Below are 19925 nucleotides of genomic sequence, written 5' to 3'. Positions count from 1 at the left end.
GAAAACAGCTGTGCTGCTTAATATTTTTTGTGTAAACTGTAATGCATTTTTTCACAATTCTTTCATGAATTAAACCTTTAAAAAAACAGCATTTAATAGGAATGTAACAATGTAAAAGTTTTTATTGACACTTTTAATAAAAATAATTAACAAAAAATGCCTTTTTTTTTGTGAAGAAAAATTACAATATTGCATTAAATTCAACTAAATCACATTAAAGGCACACTATGTTTTTCGCCGCTAGAGGTCGCCCGCCTATTCAAAACAAAGGCGTAGCTTGATGACGTCGAGAATGAGCATGGATTTATGGGAGATACCTTCTTCACCTCACAGCCAGTGTAAAAGAATCGGGACAGAAATCATGTTCATGAATGAGATTATTAACGATACTATAGTATGAAGCAGAGCAGGCCCGAGTGCTGTGGGAGCACAACGTGGCCGCTGGAGCGATTGCTACTGAGAGACGAACGCGACACGGCTCGACAGCAGCGGAACTTTTATTATGCCGCAGTCGCCACTTCCGTTTCTTCCGGTCAAACGTATGTGGGGTAAAGCAGCGCTGTTTATCATATTAGATACATTTGAGTGTGTTGAAAATGATGTTATAATTTTACTCTGTGCTTTTGCTTGGCGGCTACTATGAGACACTTGTTGCACACTGCAGTACGCTAGATCGATATTAGTCATGTTAAAACCAAACATGGCATTCGCGGTAAATCAAGAAAAAAAGATTTAAACAATAAGAACAGTTGATAACAATGATTCGTTTTTTGTCTATAAATGTATCCAAACAGTTGTGCCCTTGTCTAATAAAAAACATAATATAGCCCATTAAAGCGTCTTTGGTGTTTCCATGGTTTCTTAAAAATAAAACCGGAAGTTAAAACCGGGTAACGCAGGTATGATGTCATCGATAGGTGACGCATGGACACGGTTCGTGTCCTGTTTCAAATGACTGATTTCTCTGGATTTAAACATTCTTGGAAACATCTGGGATAATGTAAATACACACGTCAAAAAATATATAACCCTGTTCTAGTGGTTTTTGGATATTTTAATCCAAAATTCTTACATAGTGAGCTTTTAAAAGGGAAAATTAAAATGTATATGACTCTGTACATCAATGATTATTTTAATGGTTTTGTACAAATGTAATTATTGCTCACAAACAGAGGGTACAAGCAACACCAAAGTCATTTGTTCAATTCCCATGGAATGCATGAACTGATAAAATAAATATAGTGTGAATGCAATACGTTTCTTTCGATAAAAACATCTGCCATATGCATGAAGATAAAAATGTAATACACAATGTATACAAAACTCTGAACATACACTTGTGCCTGTGAGAAGAGGGAGTCACGTTCATACTGCACGGACACTCTCGCTCCCAGAAGTCTCTGTACGGCGGAGTGACCTGATTGTGATCGTATTGCAGAGAGGGGAGTCCTCAGGGAGTTGCAGTCCTTTGTTAAGACATCTGGAGCCCATTACTGCCGCATGCTTTTACAAGGCCTTCACATCACGTACTGTAAATCGAGATATTAAATTCATAAGCACAGCTAGAGAGAAACCGAGAGAAATCACTTTGAACCTGCGAGTCTAAATAGATATAATCAAAACAACCCCAATTCCACCTTCTCTCAATGTGCAGAAGAATGAATAGACCACCCTCAGCCTGTACATGTAATATCAATGCATGTAATAAGCCCAGATACCATTTATTTTTAAAGTAAAAAAGATGAGAGACATTATTTGTTTTACAGCAACTGCACATTTGTTACTGTTATTTTACTTTTTATTTGGAGCCGATTGAATATTTAATTATTGAGTTATGGAGATCATGTGTTGCTACTGTCTGACAGTCACATCCAAACTTTGCTGTTTAAGCCCTACAAATATCCATAAGAAATTTCGGTAACACTTTACAATAAGGTTTATTAGTTAAACATTAGTTAATGTATTAACTAACATGAACTAAACATGAGCAATACATTTGTTACTGTATTTACTAATCTTCGTTAACGTTAGTTAATGAAAATACAGTTGTTCATTGTTTGTTCATGTTAGTTCACAATGCATTAACTAATGTTAACAAGATTTTAATATTGCATTAGTAAATGTTGAAATTAACATTAACAAAGATTAATAAATGCTGTATAAGTGCAGTTCATTATTAATGTTAACTAATGTAGTTAACTATTGAACCTTATTGTAAAGTGTTACCGAAATTTCAAATGAAGATAATTCAGATGTTACCAGACATGATTTATTTTCATGGTATTTAAAAGCAATATTCTGTAATTGAAAAGGATTTAATGAGTATGTGGACTTATGCTGGAGCGATGCTCACATTGATAGATGCAGTAACAACATAAAAGAATAAACACTGTAGATAACATATTAAATGAAAACATTTTAGAAAATTATTGAGCCAAAAATAATAATAATAATAATTATAATCTATATACATATAAGCTTTTGGTGGGCTTATAAGGAACAGCTTATTTGAACCATATTTTTCCTAATAATCCCACTTAGATAAGAACTAATGAATCTCATATAAAACAGCTCAGAAGATGTCCTTTCATTAACAACCCACTTCACCCACTTACATCATTTCAATTGTGGGAGAAAACTGGGAATAAGTAAGTAAATAATTAAGCAAATAAGTAAGTAAATAAATAATATAGATAGATAGATACTACAAGGGACCAGACTAGTGTCTGGGACTAAAAATAAGTCAACACTGACCAAAAAAAAAGAAGAAGAAGAAAAGAGACCCGAGTCCTTCACCCACTTACATCATTTCAAGTTGTGGGAAAAAACTGGGAACTAGTAAATAAGTAAGCAAGCTGATACCACTCACTGCCATTATGAAGCTCGGATGCGCCAGGATGTTTATTAATATATCACTGATTGTGTTCATCAGAAAGAAGAAAGTTATTTACACCTAGGGTGGCTTGAGGGTGAGTAAAGCTTGGGGTAATTTTCATTTCAAAGTGAACTAATCCTTTAATCGCCTTTTTATTGCCAATAGGTGAACAGATTGTTACGAAACTAAAAAAAAAGAACTTCACCAACTTCCAGGTTGTCTATGACAGCCTGTAGAATAGACCTATTTTTATGTAAAGGATTCGGGACGTTTTTGCCGGGAAAATAAAAGAATGTGAGGTTTACGCAGGCTCCTGAGGGCCTAGAGCAGAGGTGGCGAACGTCGGTCCTGGAGAGCCACAGTCCTGCAGAGTTTTGCTTCAACCCTAATCAAACACACCTGAACAAGCTAATCAAAGTCTGAAGAGTTACTAGAAATACAGGCAGGTGAGATTTTATCAGGGTTGGATCTAAAATCTGCAGGACTGTGGCTCTCCAGGACCAGAGTTCACCACCCCTGGGCTAGAGCTGTTCTGTACTGTAATGTTGAGATGCATAGGCGCTGCACAGTCCGAACGGCGTATGACATCAAAGTACCGCAGTACCACTTTATGACAAAGTATGTCATACGCCGATCGGTCTGCGCAGTGCTGATGCATCTCGAACAAGCCTAATGTCTCATGCAAAGTAAAGGGATTAATTCAAACTATAGTCTCACATAGCCATATAATCTCAATTATATTTTATAATCAAACTATCATAATCAGTGTAATTTTAATTACCTCATCTGTCAATGTGATGCCTGTGAATTGCAGAACTTGTGGAAACATCCAAATTGCTATGATCAGATGCCTTCTTTCTGCTCCTTTCTCATCGCTGCCATTTTTGTTGTTTATTTTGCTATTGAGAGAAAAGCGCACAGCCGTCGCTCTCAGCAGCGTAGACTTGATGTTTGTTAAAGGGTTAATTCACCCAAAAATGAAAATTCTGTCATTGATTACTCACCCTCATATCATTCCACACCCGTAAGACCTTAGTTCATCTTCGGAACACAAATTAAGATATTTTTGATGAAATCCGATGGCTCTTGCCAGCAAGACAAACACTTTCAGTGCCCAGAAAGGTACTAAAAACATATTTAAAACAGTTCATGTGACTAGAGTGGTTTAACCTTAATGTTATGAAGCAACGAGAATAATTTTTGTGCACCAAAAAAACAAAATAGTGACTTTTCAACAATATCTAGTGATGGGCGATTTCAAAACACTGCTTCGAAGCTTTATGAATCTTTTGTTTCGAATCAGTGGTTCAGAGCACCAAAGTCACGTGATTTTAGTAAATGAGGCTTCGTTATGTCAAAAGTTTTTCGAAATTTCAATAGTTCAGGTAACTTTGGCAGTTTGATACGCGATCCGAATCACCTATTCGAAACAAAAGATTCGTAAAGCTTTCTGGGCATCTGAAAATGTTATTAATCTTGCTTTCAATGGAGGCCTCACTGAACCATGGGATTTTATAAAAAATATCTTAATTTGTGTTCTGAAGATGAACGAAGGTCTTATGGGCGAGTAATAATTAAAAAAGTAACATTTTTATTTTTGGGTGAACTAACCTTTTAACACTTCCAACATCTATGCAAAAAAAAAAAAAAAAAAAAAAAAAAAATCGGGGCATTGAATCACGTTCAGTCTCTTGTACGTTACGTGTGCACAAGTGCAAGCATGCTGCATGAGCAACAAGGGCACAGTTCACTTAACAGCCAGCGTTATCGCTGATAACAAGGGTTTCTGAATTCTACATATAGCCCCTTTAAACTTCACTTTGCTATTAACTTCATAAAACTAAATTGCTTTGTGGTAAAACTGAATTGCTCTGTGGTACCTATTAACATGTTTACAATGATAGCATGTTTAAAGAACAGCACATTTGTTTTCCTCTATATATCATATGTTTACATCCCTGACCTCAACTTACCATCGTTTTTAAGCTGTGTGTTGGTGCGCATGGCAATGTTGGTGTCCTCATCGTTCGGCCAACATCAGCTCAGCCTGTAATTAAAATGTTTCTTTAGAGACTCGTGAATCAAGCTAGGTTTCCTCTTGCCTACGAGCTGCAGTTCAGGCAACTCCTGAGGCCATGCTGTTTTCTTTGGAGTGGAGAACTGTAGTTTCAGACCAATCTGGGGGAAGTCTGGCCCAGGCTTTGGGGAGTTGGGCTGTTAGCGACTCACTCTGTGAGTAAAGGTCATAAAAAATAGTCACACCGGGCACCACATCAAGGCTCTTTTTACTCTCTGCCTCTTGCTGCCTTATTGAATCTTTATAAGTAATTGGAAATCTTTCCATAAGATCATATTTACATATGTACTGAAATCTCATATTGAATTATAAAGCTGATTCATTTCTGTGGTCACTTTTGAAGCTTTATGTTTGTATTTGTTACATTGTAGGTGCCAATAAGTGACCGTCTTTATGAGCGATTCACTGATTCATTCAGAACAAAACAATCGACTACTCTATGCATTAGCGAGTCATGGATTCATTCACTCAGCAGAAACATTGCTTTGGCTTCATATTTAATTACGTTCATTGGCGAGCAAAAATACAAAGTCTAAAATATTAAGTTACTCAGCATTGAGTTCTTGTTTATCGAACTGTTTTATAAAAGAATACACTCTTTACAGTGTATAATGTATGCGAGGTGGTTTAAGAACAAAATCATACAGGTTTGTTATTTGCTGTCCAAAAGCTAATGTTTCATGGAAATACTGAAGTTGAACAGGTACCTCTGGTTAGTGTCTGTTATGGAATTTGACTCCCATTCTGCAGTGAGCTCATGAGGGGTTCCTGGCGAAGTTCACGTGAAGCTTTCAACAAGTGCTATTGCACTCATTCACCCCCTTCATATGTTTAAAGAAAAAGGACCTTGTGCTGGCTTGTGCTATTTTGAACCATTAAAATGAAATAAAACTTGACTTCCTTTCCAGAGCTGAAATTATACTTTTCCAAAAGCGGCTCCAGCAATCTTGTATCTGGGGTAAATGGATTGAGGGATGATTAGAGTCAGGTGTGTTACGCTCCTCAGCCAAGTTGAACCGAAAACAAACCTCTAACCGCAAGCGTTCAGCTCGCTCTTTCATTCTCTTTCTTCCATTTCTCCTGTTCTATGCAGCTCGTGCTCACAGAATTAAAAGTGTCATTTAAAATGTTTGGTGATCCAAAGTTTGTTCTGCATTGAAATGAGTCATTCTCTTCCTGCGTAACCGCCACCGAGGGCCGATTACAATGACAAAGTCTATTAAATAAGATTTAGCATGAAACATACGGCTAATGCAAGTAGAGTACGCTGATGTGTGTTTGCTAATTTTGCTTCAGTCACGTTTGACTCTTATTATTATTTTTAAAACACTTCAGGCTATTTGAAATGGAACACGAGTGCTTACTAATTAGCGACAAGTCTTTCACCAAAATGTAATACCCAAAACGTTACTTGTCACAAGACTCTTTTAATGCATCATTAGAGCGGAGTATAAGATGTCATGCCACGTCTTGGAAACATCTTTCCCTTCTCTGGCTCTGTAAAGGTGATGGCGAAAGAGCTTCGGCTGAGCTAAAATTAGCTTGTCCTCAGGCACAAGGCATGTGTCCGATGATCTACAAATGAACAGCGAATATACATCCAACACACACATATTACACCTCCAAAACACACACAGCAGTGATAATCGAGATCAATCTACATAAACATTCAAGACTGCCAAGTAACTTTAGCAGACTGTGCGTCTAATCGGTTAGAAAAGAAAAACACAAAGTCACCTCATTTCTGAGTTGTAGCATAGCTTTGTTTATTTTTTATTTAATTTTAATTTTATTTTTTTGCATAGGGAAACATACTCACTTCCAGTACTGTATTCATGAGCGATTTTTTTGCGAACAGCGATGGCTGAATACAATGTTATAATGAAATATTGTTAAAGCTGTAATTTCCCCCTCACACCAGTTCAAAAACACATGGCAAATTTAGTTTGTTGTGCATGAGAAAAACAAAAAGTCTTTTCTCATTCGTTTCAAAACCGACATACCGACATTTGCTGATACATTACAATTTAGCGAGGTTCTTAGAGAAACGAAGACAAATAACAAAAATCCGATGCTTTCCAAAAAGAACATGGATGCAAGAACATGTCATCATGCCAGTTGTGAATGTGTCTGAACTAAACGTCCACATGCCCCTTCCTGGTGTGAAGTGTGTTTATCTGTGCAGCAAGCAAGCGTTTAATGAGTAACTACTATGGTAATATTTGTAAAGAATAATGTGATTAAAAAAAGAGGAAGGAAAAACCAACAAAAACCTTGAAATTTAACACTGCATTAGAATGCTCTCTGAAAAACATTTCAACCTTCGTCCTTTCAACTCAAAGCGTCCAAACAAAGAGAAAACAGCATGCTTAAAAACAAACAAAACAACAACAACAACAACGATAGAAACATTTGTAGAAATGAAACCTTAATTCATTGAACAGAATAAAACAAAACAATTGTTCTAATGGGGGAGAGGGCACCCTGAAATATTGATGCGTGACTGTTTTGGGGGTCTCAAACATTCGGGAGTAGGCGGTATGTCAGGGTGGTTTTGGCAATTCATTTGTGAAAGACTTATCAAAATATTGCATAAATTGCAAAGCCCACAAATGGCTTTTCTCCCCTTTGAACAGAGACATGACTAATAGGTACTGTTTACCCCGTTTGAGCCATTTTAACCTTAGGGCCAGATTTAAGAAAGCCCTTAGCACGCGCTAACATTCTTAGCTTCGTCACACTGTACTAACCTCGAACGTTAGTTAATGGTAATATGTTGCGGCACTTTGAGGTTGTGTTTTTGAGAGGCTTTGGCAAATCTGGCCCCTTGGTTGGACAACAATGTACAAAAAGCGCTTGATAAACCAATCCAGGCCAACGCTGCAGAGATGATGTCAGCGGAAACCCCACACAACAGCTCACGGTTTACAAAGAACGCACGGGTGAAAAAAAGAAACCAGAGCAAAGCGATAAATGACAGGCACTGCATGTTAAAATTGTGTTTTTAACTCATTTTGGTATTTGTATCAATGTATATACTTTAGACTTGAATTGCTGGTTTGCTAAGAGTGAAAAAGGGAGCGTAGAAATAATTAGCCATACTACAAAAGTTGAGGATGGGTCTTCATTCATATTTATCTGCTATAGAAACAGTGTGCCACCATCAACTCTACAGTAAAATGTCATCAAAGTTCAGATTAAAACCCTCCATCACCCCCACAGCTCAATCAGCAACATGAGCATCTGAAACAATGATTGAGAAGTTTGAATTACATACTTTAAGTTTGATGTCAGTAAAATCAATGACCTCACACAGGGCCGTCCCAAGCATGGGGCGGGGCCTAGTACGAGGTAGGGGAAGTTCGTTGCGATTGCGTACAGGGGGGTGGGGTGGGGTGGGGGTTCACCCTCGGTCCGTTCGCCGTGGGGCAACCCGCACTGGTTGGACGCCCATGACCTCACATATGCACAAATGCACTGTCGGGAGTGACTGTTTCAGACCTGGGCAAAGAAGAATTTTATAATGCTGCATTCATATCATGTCAGAATTACCGCAATAATGAGTATATATACTACCGTTCAAAAGTTTGGGCTTGGTAAGATTTTTTTTTTTTATGTTTTTGAAATAAGTCTCTATCATATGTTCACTAAGGCTGAAATTGTTTCCGATAAAAATGCAGTAAAAACAGTAAAATTGTGAAATATTTTTATAATTTTAAATAACTGTTTTCTATTTTAATATAGTTTAAAATGTAATTTATTTATGTGACTGTAAAGCTGATTTTTTTTTGTGTGTGTGTGTGTGTGGAAACTGTGATACATTCTTTGATGAATAGAAAGTTCAAAAGAACAACATTTATTTGTAAATAGAAATCTTAAAAATAAAATGATAAAATGTCACTTTTGATCATCTTTAATGAAAAAAAGTATTAATTTCTTTAAAATATTCTTACTGATCCCAAACGTTTGAACAAATGTGTGTGTGTATATATATATATATATATATATATATATATATATATAGAGAGAGAGAGAGAGAGAGAGAGAGAGAGAGGGGGGGGGGGGTTAATAAAGTGATTAAGTATTTTGTGAACTCACATTGAAATCTCTTTATGCTAATTCTGACCAGAGGTAAACGCAGCATTAGTTTCACTATACTACTGAGTACTACAATAGTAGGTTTAGCCTAGCTTGGATGGCTTTACACACATTGAAACTGTCCTTAATATTAGCAAGGACTTTCAGCACAAAGATTTCAGTAAAGCCAGGATTAGTTGCATAGATGCTGTACAATTTCCAGATCATTAAAAAAACCTTTAGTGTATTACTACTAGTTTGATTTCAAACCAAGCAGCTTGATTGAGCTGTTATTATGGGATCCAATTCAGTGCAGACAGACATAACTGCACATCATCCGTTTCAGATTCACCAGTCGCTACCAGTATCAAACATGTCACGTATCAATTCATCGGCTGACAAGAACTATGACATGCATCCTGCCAAGTGTCACAACATTGAAAATGGAAGGAAGGAAAGAGTAGAAACTGCATTCCAATGCCTCAGCCCTGAAGAGGTTGTCCAGCCCTTACCGAGAGGAGACAAAACAAAGATCTGACCACACGTTCACGTTTCTATCTACCTCGACCGTGCAAAGTTCATGGTATCGCAAGGTTTACATTACGCAAACCGCAAAAGGAAACGGCGAGCGAAACACTCATACATGTCTAATTCTCTCACGTATGCCTGAGTAGGGTCTCCTCACATCCTGTTTATGTCCGTGGGTGAACAGGGAAATTGGACTTGGGAAATTTACATTCTATTCAGCATAATTACATGTGTCAATGACTAATTAAAGTGCCTGGACCTCGGAATTAAACAATCTTTTCAGCGATGCACATTCCAGGCATGAGTAGGTTGATCTTACAAAAACAGGGGAAGATCACACAGCGTAAACCCACATCCAACGGCTCTAGGCTGAATCCAGGAAGGCACTCAGAAGAGTGAGGTCTAAAATCCTGCTAGTTATGCTAGTCTGTACACGCATGCTCCAGAAAACTATCAATGGGCTGAAGTAAGCCATGCCACTGATTGTCCACAGGTGGTTTAAGAAACCGCTCTGAAAAATCTGTATTTTTATATAATTTTCAAGCAAAAAGACCTAAACATCCCTATTTTTTTTTAAATGTATTTATATATACTATACACAACTATTCAAAAGTTGGTTTAGGTCGGTAACATTTTTTAAAATGTTTTTGAAAGAAGTCTCTTATACTCACCAAGGCTGCATTTATTTGCTCAAAAATACAGTAAAACGGTAATATTGTGAAATATTATTACAACTTAAAATAAATGTTTTCTACTTTAATGTACTTTAAAATGCAGTTTATTTCTGTGATGGCAAAGCTGAATTTCCAGCATCATTACACCTTCAGAAATCATTCTAACATGCCGATTTGGTGCTCAAGAAACATTTTTTTTATCATAAATGTTGAAAACAGTTCTGATGCTTAATAGTTTTGTGGAAACTGGGATATTTTTCAAGATTCTGTGATAAATGGATCACAGTGCTTATTTGAAAGAGAAATCTTTTATAACATTTGATCAACTGAATGCATCCTTGCTGAATACAAACTTAATTCAAGATATATTCTCTTATTATCTTATATAGTCTTAATTCTCAGGTAAATGTATTTTGTTTTAAGGATGTTTAGATTTTTTATTTTTTTTTAATGGGAAAAGGCAAAGTACTGATTTCTAAAATGATTGTTGCAATGTGACTGTACATGTTCTACCTCAAGAATCTAGTTCAAACCTCTGAGGTTCGCAGTGCACAGGAACCTGGCATGATTTCAACATATTAAAAGGGTAAATTTATCACATAAATGACAACAGGTAAATAAGACGGTGCCATTCAAGCAGCTTAATCTCTCTATCTTTCTTTCATTCTCACCATTAATCTGTATTCATCACGGTACATTATCAAGGCTGAGAAATATCCCCAGAGAAGCAAACCTTAAAAAGAAGTATTATTATTATTATTATTAATACCAGAATATCTAGTGCAATCTTCCAAGTAGAAGTACAGGAAAAATGTGTTTAAAGATCTTGAAGCTAGCATGACAAAAGAGAAAAAATAAGTCTTGGATATAACAAAAAAATAAAATGCCAATGGAACCTGCAAAAACCTCACAAAGCTCGGTGAAGCTGTTTGCTCTGTTTAAAATGACGACAAGTGATGCTGAATTTACTGGAGTCCGTATTTTCTGATCAAAATAACACTAACTGTGGGAAAGATGAGTGCTAATGGTGCTGACATTATATTCTCAACAGCAGATCCTTTAGAAGGAGCTTTCAAAATTTTTTGTGGCTTGACCACAAGCTTATGACTACTAAATCCAAACAAAATAAAACAAACAAACAAAAAAAAACATATTTTCTCTTACAAAAAGACATTTTTAATGTACATTTTCCTTTTTCATCATTCTACTGGAAATATGGTAAGCCATTATACACAAGATAACTGTGTTCAAAATGTAACATTTCAACAACACGCATAAAAATGATAATCATCGCACTATAAAAAGGGTTTCGAAATCAAACAGTAAGATATTTCTTTTAACATGCATCAGCGCAAATGCATTATTCACGTCATAGCAAGTTCAATCATCACCTGTGGCCACTTTAAAAAGCACACACTGGGGTAACAACCTGCTCTTGAAGTGTTTCGATCTCTCTGTAGCCAATGTTAGCATATACAAAAAGCAAACGAAAAAGAAGACGCACGCACACAGAGTGTGCTGGCGAAACTACCATCAGACCCCTGTTCTACTGAACCCGCCATCGAACCCTGGCCAGAGGGTTGACAGCTTTAGAAAGATGAAAATGGAGCAGTGCAAATCTTCACGGGACAGGCGGTGGGCCACCCGAGTCTGTGCCGGAGAGATGCCGTGAGAGCTTCGGTTCATTTAAAAATAACAAGTTTGCCGTTTTTGCTTCAATACTGTTTAGAATAAACAAAAAACAGCTGTGTCCCACGCTTCGAGGCAGACCCCTGCCCCATCGCCTGTCCTGTTAAACACAAGAAAAATTGCGTGCTAAATGAAGCTAGCACTTCTGCAAAAGTTTGGATCATGGTAAAGATGGAATGCTGTTCTGCTTCAGCACTCCGATTCGGCCGGGGTGGACGACGGCGGGCTCACAAATCTTCCGCAATCAAGATCTTACCACAGGCATCATGTAAACAAAATCTCTCGTTCTTTCTCATTCGACTTAAACTTTTAAATAGCTACCAGCAAATCGTATTAGCTACCAGCGTTGCAATATCCATTGCAGAAACAATACTGTACACTGCATCACAAACTACAACATGGCCTCTCCTAACCCAGCTCCAGAAATACACAATATCTTCTCCTCTGCAATATAGTCCCCTGACACTACATGCTACAAATTATAAATTATCTCCTACCATCTAATTTTATAAAAAAAGAAGAAGAAGAAGAAGAAGAAGAAGAAGAAGAAGCATCCTGGTGTATTAATTCATTTTCTAAGAAGACACACAAAGTCAGCAGTTCAATGGTTTTTTGCTGTTCTTGTGTCTGTACGTTGAATTGGACAAATACATTTCAGCTACTCTTCTACAGTTAACGCATATGGACGTATACAAGGGACTCGATTAATAAAACAACTTAATCCCTAATTAAAGAAATCATTTATGTCGAACATAACTACATATTCAGTGTTATGAACCCTAAAAAGGGTTAAAGGGACATTTTGTCATTATTTATTCTCCCTCATGTTGATCCAAACCTGTATGACTTTATTTCCTTTTTCTGCGTAACTGATATTTTTTGAGAATGCTTTTTGTTTTTGCACAGTGAAAGTCAAAGAGGTCCAAAACAACATCAGACTCTATTGACTTTCATTGTATGGGAAACAATTTTCAAAATATCTTGTTTTGTGTTTTCTACTGAAAAATTAAAGAAAGCCAAGCAGGTTTGGAACAACATGAGGGTGAATAAATAATGACTACATTTTTCATTTTGGGGTGAACTATCCCTTTAACAAATGTGTAGGTTTTCAGAAATAATGAAATGACAAAAAGCAAAAATCATGTTGTGGGGATGTAAAGTCTTACTGATTGCAAAATAATTTGCTAAGTGCTTAGTTGTGGAATTTAAACCTAACTAAAACTAGTTCATGGGTTTATAGAGGACGGCCAGATCATTTTCATCTCTGGCCTCTCCTCTTCACATCCATAGTGGGTACAAACTCATTGAAATACATGGTAACAAATATACAATCTAAACAATTTAAGAGAAGCCTCATGAAAGGGAATCAAAATATCAGCTCAGAGCTGATATGGAGAGAGCTGGTACTGCATCTTTCACAGATTTTGTTACTTTCTCATTATATGAAAAGAGGAGGGAAATAAAATGGTAACAAAATAACGCAATGTAGGTTTCATGCCAACTACGGTGCTTTTAAAAGAGGAAGAGGGTAAAAAAAAAAAAAAGCCTCTCTCACGCATCCAAAACTACAGCTATCAGGTAACCTGTTAGTCTTAATCTGATTATGACAGGCAATCAAACATGCAGCATTTTTTCCTTTGTGACACTGGTTACATCAAAAAAAGAAAAACAGAATCAACTCCTTTAAAATTACGCATTATCGTTCTTAACTAAAGGCAAGGCACATAATATGTTTATAAAATATCGTGCAAAGTAGAAGAGGGATTGTAGGATAAAAGTCAAAACCAATGTGGTACAAAGGTAAAATCCATCTGTGTCATTGGCTCTTTGCTCAAGGGGGGTAGTTAAGGAGAATTTGGGGAGCATTTAGCTTCAGAGCTAATACTAAGATTATCTGCCATGCGCCCATGTCAGCGATACGGTGGTTGTTTGAGCTTAATTCTCATGATTTTTCTTTTGAAAGCACCATGCACAGTTATATATAACTCATATATAGAGATTTCCATATAATTTTCATATCAGCACCATTAAAACAAGTCATGTTGTATGTATTCTGGGTCTTACTATGGTCAACTCAACAGAATGTGTATGCAAAGCCATTATAAAAGGTTAGTGAAAGCAATCAGAGTGTGTGGATATTATTTCATATCGGTGTGTGTCTTTGTGAGGGTACCTAGTAAATCTCTGATATGTGTTGATTTTGTCATGTTCTGGCAGAATATAAGTGTGTGTGTGTGTGTTTTGTTCAACCATCTGCGTTTCCTGTGGCTAAGCGTTAGCCCATGCAGCTGATGAGGGGCTTGGGGACTTGCTAGGCCATTTAAAATATCTCTCTGGGCATAAAAACAACCCCTTGAAACTTCTACAACAACAACAACAACAACAACCCACAGTAGATGAAGCAAGTTTTAAAAAAAGATGAAGAATTCAAATGAAAATCTTGCAATGTCTCAGGCACTTTTCATGGCTTCGTGATTTGGGTTCGGTAGCGTTGTAGATTAAGCCCTGATGTTATTTCATTAGTACAAATCAACACATCTCAGAGTGCAGAATAACCCATTTCTGAGGCAACCAGCCAGAGACATGCTGGTCGTAGGCGTCCACCTCCCAATGAGCTCTGGGAGCATAGCCACTGACTGACTTCCTCTTTGTATTGTCGTCGTGGGGCATTACAGCCCGTCTCACATCAAACATCCAAATCATTGACATTCCTACGGATTAAAGTATATAAGTATGCTTCAAAATAAAAACAGTCATAGTTTCTTGCAATAGAAACATGGGGAAAAAAAAAAGATAGCCTGTTTTGTTTTGTTTTTTCTTAAACTATGGGAATTGTATAAAAGTAATCACATAAACATGGAGACAGTTAGACATAGAAAATGTTGGATTGTTCTGATCAGCTTTTTTTCCTCATCTACGGTGAGATCAGAACACGACAAAAATAATCGACTCGCAGCATTCCATATGATTAGGCCGAACAGGAATTTGCAAAAGAGGAAAATGAAAAATTCAAAGTAGTGCAATGCCTGTAATTTCCAATGAATTTAAACAAATTACACAGAGAAAAAAATTCTATCCTCTACACCCAATACTGTCTAAGTAATGACAGAACTATATTTCAACTCCCTTTGTCACTATGTGGAAAAATCCACGTATCTACATGAATCAAAAACCCCCTAATCTGTGAACTCACAGAGATGAATAAGGGACTAGAAATGTTTATGACAAGCACAAACACACGGACGCACACGCACACACACACTTACAGCGGGTCCAGGGAACGAGGGGCTTTCATATTGCGAAGAGAGGAAGGTGCTAATTCACCCCTGCTATTCCCTGGCTCATCCTATGAAGGCTGCATTTCAGCTCACACACACCTTGTGTAGCCTTTAACAGTACATGCCATTGCCTCTAAATAGGTGTGTTTACATGTAAGTGTGTGTGCATGTGTGTATACACGCTGACTGTGATGTATAATGTCACTGAGGTACCACTAATATTCCTCCGATGTACAAAAAACATGACGGGCTTCCACCAAAAAGTGGACTCCGTTACAAACGGTGGAGAATGCAATTTAGAAAACACCACCCTCTGAACGAAACTAAGGACGCAGATACATGATTGTCAATGAAACTGGATGAAAAGTAGCCTTTTTGTTTCTTTTTCCACGTTGTGTGAACGGAAGCATCAACTTTTTTGTTTCCTTTTCCATGTCGTGTTGCCTTTGCGCACTTAAAAAAAGAATAAAAACAGACCGCGCTCACCTCCAAACCTGTGGCGAAATGCTAGCGGAAAAACCCCTTCCTCGGGGTTTCCCGTCCCTGTTCGTTAAGAAAATAAAGGATACTTATTTTGCATATAGGAGGAAGCAGCACCTGTAGCAGAAGGAGGGGGTTGAGGAGAGGCATTCCAAGAGGCAGGGAGTCAGGGTGGGCCTTTTTCGACACGTCCGTCAATGTACGCCATAGTTCGGGCTGTCCTCCCAGAAAAAAAACATCCTCCTCTTTTGTCTCCTTTTCTTCCGTTCCATCTATGGCAATTCTCTCACGCTCTTCTCCGTTTCCATTGTCTTTTCCAAAAAAAAGTGTATTGAAGCATCTTATACTGTACGTCGTTATGCATATATAAATATGTGTGCACATATATCTATACACACATATTGTGTATATATATATATGTGTGTGTATATATACAAATACTGCATATATATCAGATTTTCCCTCTTGCATCTCGTTCACAACTTTTTTTCTTGTAAATTCCAAAAAAATTGATTTTTCAAATCCATGTCTTTGCCTTCTCGGGTTCGTCTGTGTGTGTGATAATCAGTTCCCCAGATACCAGGACTGCAATAGAGAGAGAGAGAGAGAAGAGAGAATCAAAATCACTAAGACATCTGTACAAGCACAAGTAACACAATAGGAGGAGTGCTATGGGATATCCACCTAAATCAGATAAAAACTCATCTGAACGCGACCGCAGTCTAGTCGAGATGGATCAGTTTCCTCAAAACTGAATGCACACGGTGATTTATATGGGTTTCTTCAACTACGGGCACTTTTGGCTTTGTGGAATTTTAGAAAAATAAACTCTCTTAAAGCACACTTCTCATACCAGATTATTTACTTTGTCTACTAACAATGTCCAACTCAGAACAAACATTCATCAGAGGAGATTTTTTTGGCATTTTTCTGAAACCTCATAAACAATGTCATTTACACCACATCTCAAATTATGTATTGTGTTTAGTAGCATTTTGCGGTCGAAATTACACATTTGAAAATTTTCATGTATCCTAATGCATAATTTGACTAGAAATGATACACAATAAAAATATTTTGTTCATGAGTGATATGTACACTGCTGTCACTTTTGATCAATTTATTGTCCCCAAACTTTTGAACAGTAAAGACTTTTACATTGTTACAGAAAATGTGTATTTTAAATAAATGCTGTTTCTTTAGACATTGTTAATCAAAGAATCCTGATAAAAATGGATTACTGTTTACACAAAAAAATATTAGGCAGCAAAATCAACATTGATAATAGTAAGAAATGTTTCTTGAGCACCAAATCAGCATATTAGAATGATTTTATGAAGGATCATGTGACACTGAAGACTGGAGTAATGATGCTGAAAATTCAGCTTTGCCATCGCAGAAATTTGTTTTAGTTTTGATAAAAATCAAACCCTAGGACATCAAAATGTCAGTGTCTGAAGAAACATCCTCATATACCCTGCTAGTTTGTGTGTTTAGGTTTTGAAGCTGGTGGACATGTTTTCTGTCCGTAAGGATCTAAATAATGCAAACGCACCCTACTGTTCCATTCAAAGCAGAACCTAATGAGAACAAATCAGTGTCTTTTTTTGATAATGGGCAGCAAACATTTAGCTGGGGACCAGAACTGAGGAACCTATTAAAACTAATATAGAGTAAAAAGCTATGAGTGCGAGACAAAAAGAGAGAGAGAGAGAGAGAGAGAGAGAGAGAGAGAGAGAGAGAGCTCAGCAGGATCCCACCCAAACCTTTTAAAAGCATAACAGGATTTTGGCTTTCATTCACAGACCGCTGAAGTCTTTTTAAAATTTGACAAGGTTTAAAAACAGAAGGAAGGAGTTCATGCCGTAAGCCCCTGGCTCAATATTTTCCACTAAGGTTTAAGTAATTTCACAGCAGTCCAACAGACGTCTTTAACTACCCCCAAATGTATTGATTTAATAATGCTAAAAAAGGAAAATCTGTTCCTATTCCCTGCTGAAAAGTTTGTATACATCAGACTGATGGCTTGATTTTTGTACAACACCAAACCACAGACTAATGACTCCCCAAATCCACAATGCAGTGCCCAGATAATAGCACACTGCCTTAAGAATCCAAGTTAAAATCGTTTGACACATTTATGTATTAAAAACAGCCGTGGCGCCAAGGAGTTTTGGCAGCTCTTGCTCATTGATTAATGAAAAGGGCAGTATCGCAATCTATGGACCACATGTACGACCGGTATCTAAAATTACATGCCATAATACAAGTCTATTAAGCTTTGATCATATAATGCATCAATATCTTTCAAGCGTTTCAATGAAATCAGTCTATTTTGACTTCTGTTTGCTAGCTAGCAGCGAATCGTTTAATACTGCTATTGAAACTGGAGCTAAGGTTAACCTTACACAACCCATGACACTTAAGCATACTTCAGAAACTATTGCCAGGAAGAGAAATACGTTTATAATGACAGCTGACACCGCTGGGAAATGCAAAGATGCTGCTTTCTGAGTGATTACTACAGTGTATTGGGATGCAATTTTCCCAAATCATATTTCGTGTTGATTACTGGATCAAATCCAAGCTCATGAGAGTGGGCAGTGTGGGGATTGTACGTGTTTTCATGCCTCGTGACTTTGACAGCACAATTACAGCCACTCCTTTGTCAAAATTATTTCACCCAAAACCAAAAGGCTAAATGTTACCCTTGAATACCCGAGAGGAAAAACTGAATGTATAAATATTATATATATATATATATATATATATATATATATATATATATATATATATATATATATACACACACACACACTCTGGATATCATCTTGGCTTTGCATTGAAGTGACAACATGCCATTTTACTATACTGAAAATGTCTCTTGATGAGATAAATCCACAATCCTCTTTTTTCTAGAGAGGCAAGTTGAGATTTAATATGTTTCCAGTATATGTTATAGAAACTCAATCTTTTCTTCGGTAGGAAAATGTGCCGCAACATATGCTTTTCTTCTTGGTTGTGATATTTTAGCAGATATAATCTCCTGTCTCGCCTCAAAAACCGATGGACTGCTTAGTATTTACACTTAAATATGATCAAAACAGATTTGTGTAGTGTCTGCCCTTATTATTTGTTATTTGTTTGACTAATGTGGCGAAGGCTGACAGGAACAGGCCAGGAAATGGGAAGTCATTATCAAATTCATCTATCTAAATGTTGATACATGCAAACCAATGCAAAACCACTAGTAAAGCTGACTAAAGATGTTAAAATAAGCAGATATTTGACTGTGCTGTGAAATGACATACTATTTGTTTTCTTTGTGGATGTTTTCAGTGGTCATTATGTTGGTGAGCTGAATCAGATCAAACTAATTAAGGCTGATCAGTAGAAAAATAAACAAATGGGTTAAAGGAAGGATGGCATTAATAAAAAATAAAAATCACATACTAAGATAAGTAACTGCTTGACTCAGGGTTATTATAGTTAAAGGGTTAGTTCACCCAAAAATGAAAATTCTGTCATCATTTACATAATTTACCAAACCAGAGACACGATCGCTTTGTACACTGAACAGATTTCATTTAGGTTTTTTAATCACATATAAACATTGATCAACGCACACATCAGTTGCTCAAGCATGCTTGCTTGATGTGCAAGAAACAATGTTCATTCTCGTGTGTTATGCAGCACGTTTGAGCTTCCGCAAGAGGTTTATTCATGCGTGTCAAGCAGGTTCGGTTGAGCTTCTGTTTATTTTCGCTGATCAATGTTTATATGAGAATAAAAGCCTAAATTCAATCTGTTCATCATATAAAGTGATCGTGTCTCTTCAGAAAATTTGGACTAAACCTGCTCAATTCATATGGATTAGTTTTACGATCGAAGCGTCAAAGTGGTAGTTGTGCAGCTGTCAATGGAGAGACAGAAATCGCTCAGATTTCATCAAAAAGAAGATCTTCATTTGTGTTCCAAAGTTGAAAGAAAGTCTTACACGTTTGAAACAACATGAGGGTGAGTAATGACAGAATTTTCAGCTTTAGGTGAACAATCCCTTTAACTGAAACTAAAAGTAAAACTTAAACTTAAAAACTTAAACTTTTTTTTTTTTCTAGCTAGCTGCCAAGGCAATATTTCTCATTTTCATTTAGTTTAACTTAATGTACTAAAATAACTAAAACTGAAATAAAATTATTAAAAACTATAGACATATTTTCAAAAAAACCTGACAAAAACACAATAAA

At 36.8% G+C, this 19925-nt stretch overlaps 1 protein-coding gene and 1 long non-coding RNA gene across 5 annotated transcripts in view; both read right to left on the bottom strand.

The window, feature by feature from the left end:
* Positions 1 to 1116: 1116 nt before the first annotated feature.
* Positions 1117 to 8748, bottom strand: LOC125279778. The gene is made up of 3 exons (XR_007187449.1): positions 5660 to 8748; positions 4849 to 4922; positions 1117 to 1529 (listed from the first exon to the last, which is right to left on the bottom strand). It is a non-coding gene; the product is annotated as an uncharacterized LOC125279778 (long non-coding RNA).
* A 1726-nt stretch (positions 8749 to 10474) lies between these two features.
* nfic (nuclear factor I/C) overlaps positions 10475 to 19925 on the bottom strand; it is a 131691-nt gene continuing 122240 nt past the window's right edge. For all 4 annotated transcript variants that reach the window (XM_048208880.1, XM_048208883.1, XM_048208882.1 and 1 more), the window contains one exon: positions 10475 to 16263. In XM_048208880.1, the coding sequence (XP_048064837.1) occupies positions 16243 to 16263 (21 nt within the window). In that variant the 3' untranslated portion in view covers positions 10475 to 16242. The remainder of the gene's footprint in view (positions 16264 to 19925) is intronic.

This window comes from Megalobrama amblycephala, linkage group LG12 (genome assembly GCF_018812025.1).
Source record: "Megalobrama amblycephala isolate DHTTF-2021 linkage group LG12, ASM1881202v1, whole genome shotgun sequence".
Classification (NCBI taxonomy): Eukaryota; Metazoa; Chordata; class Actinopteri; order Cypriniformes; family Xenocyprididae; genus Megalobrama; species Megalobrama amblycephala.
Note: the sequence above shows the minus strand (reverse complement) of the source record. Positions and strands in the feature narration are given on the sequence as shown.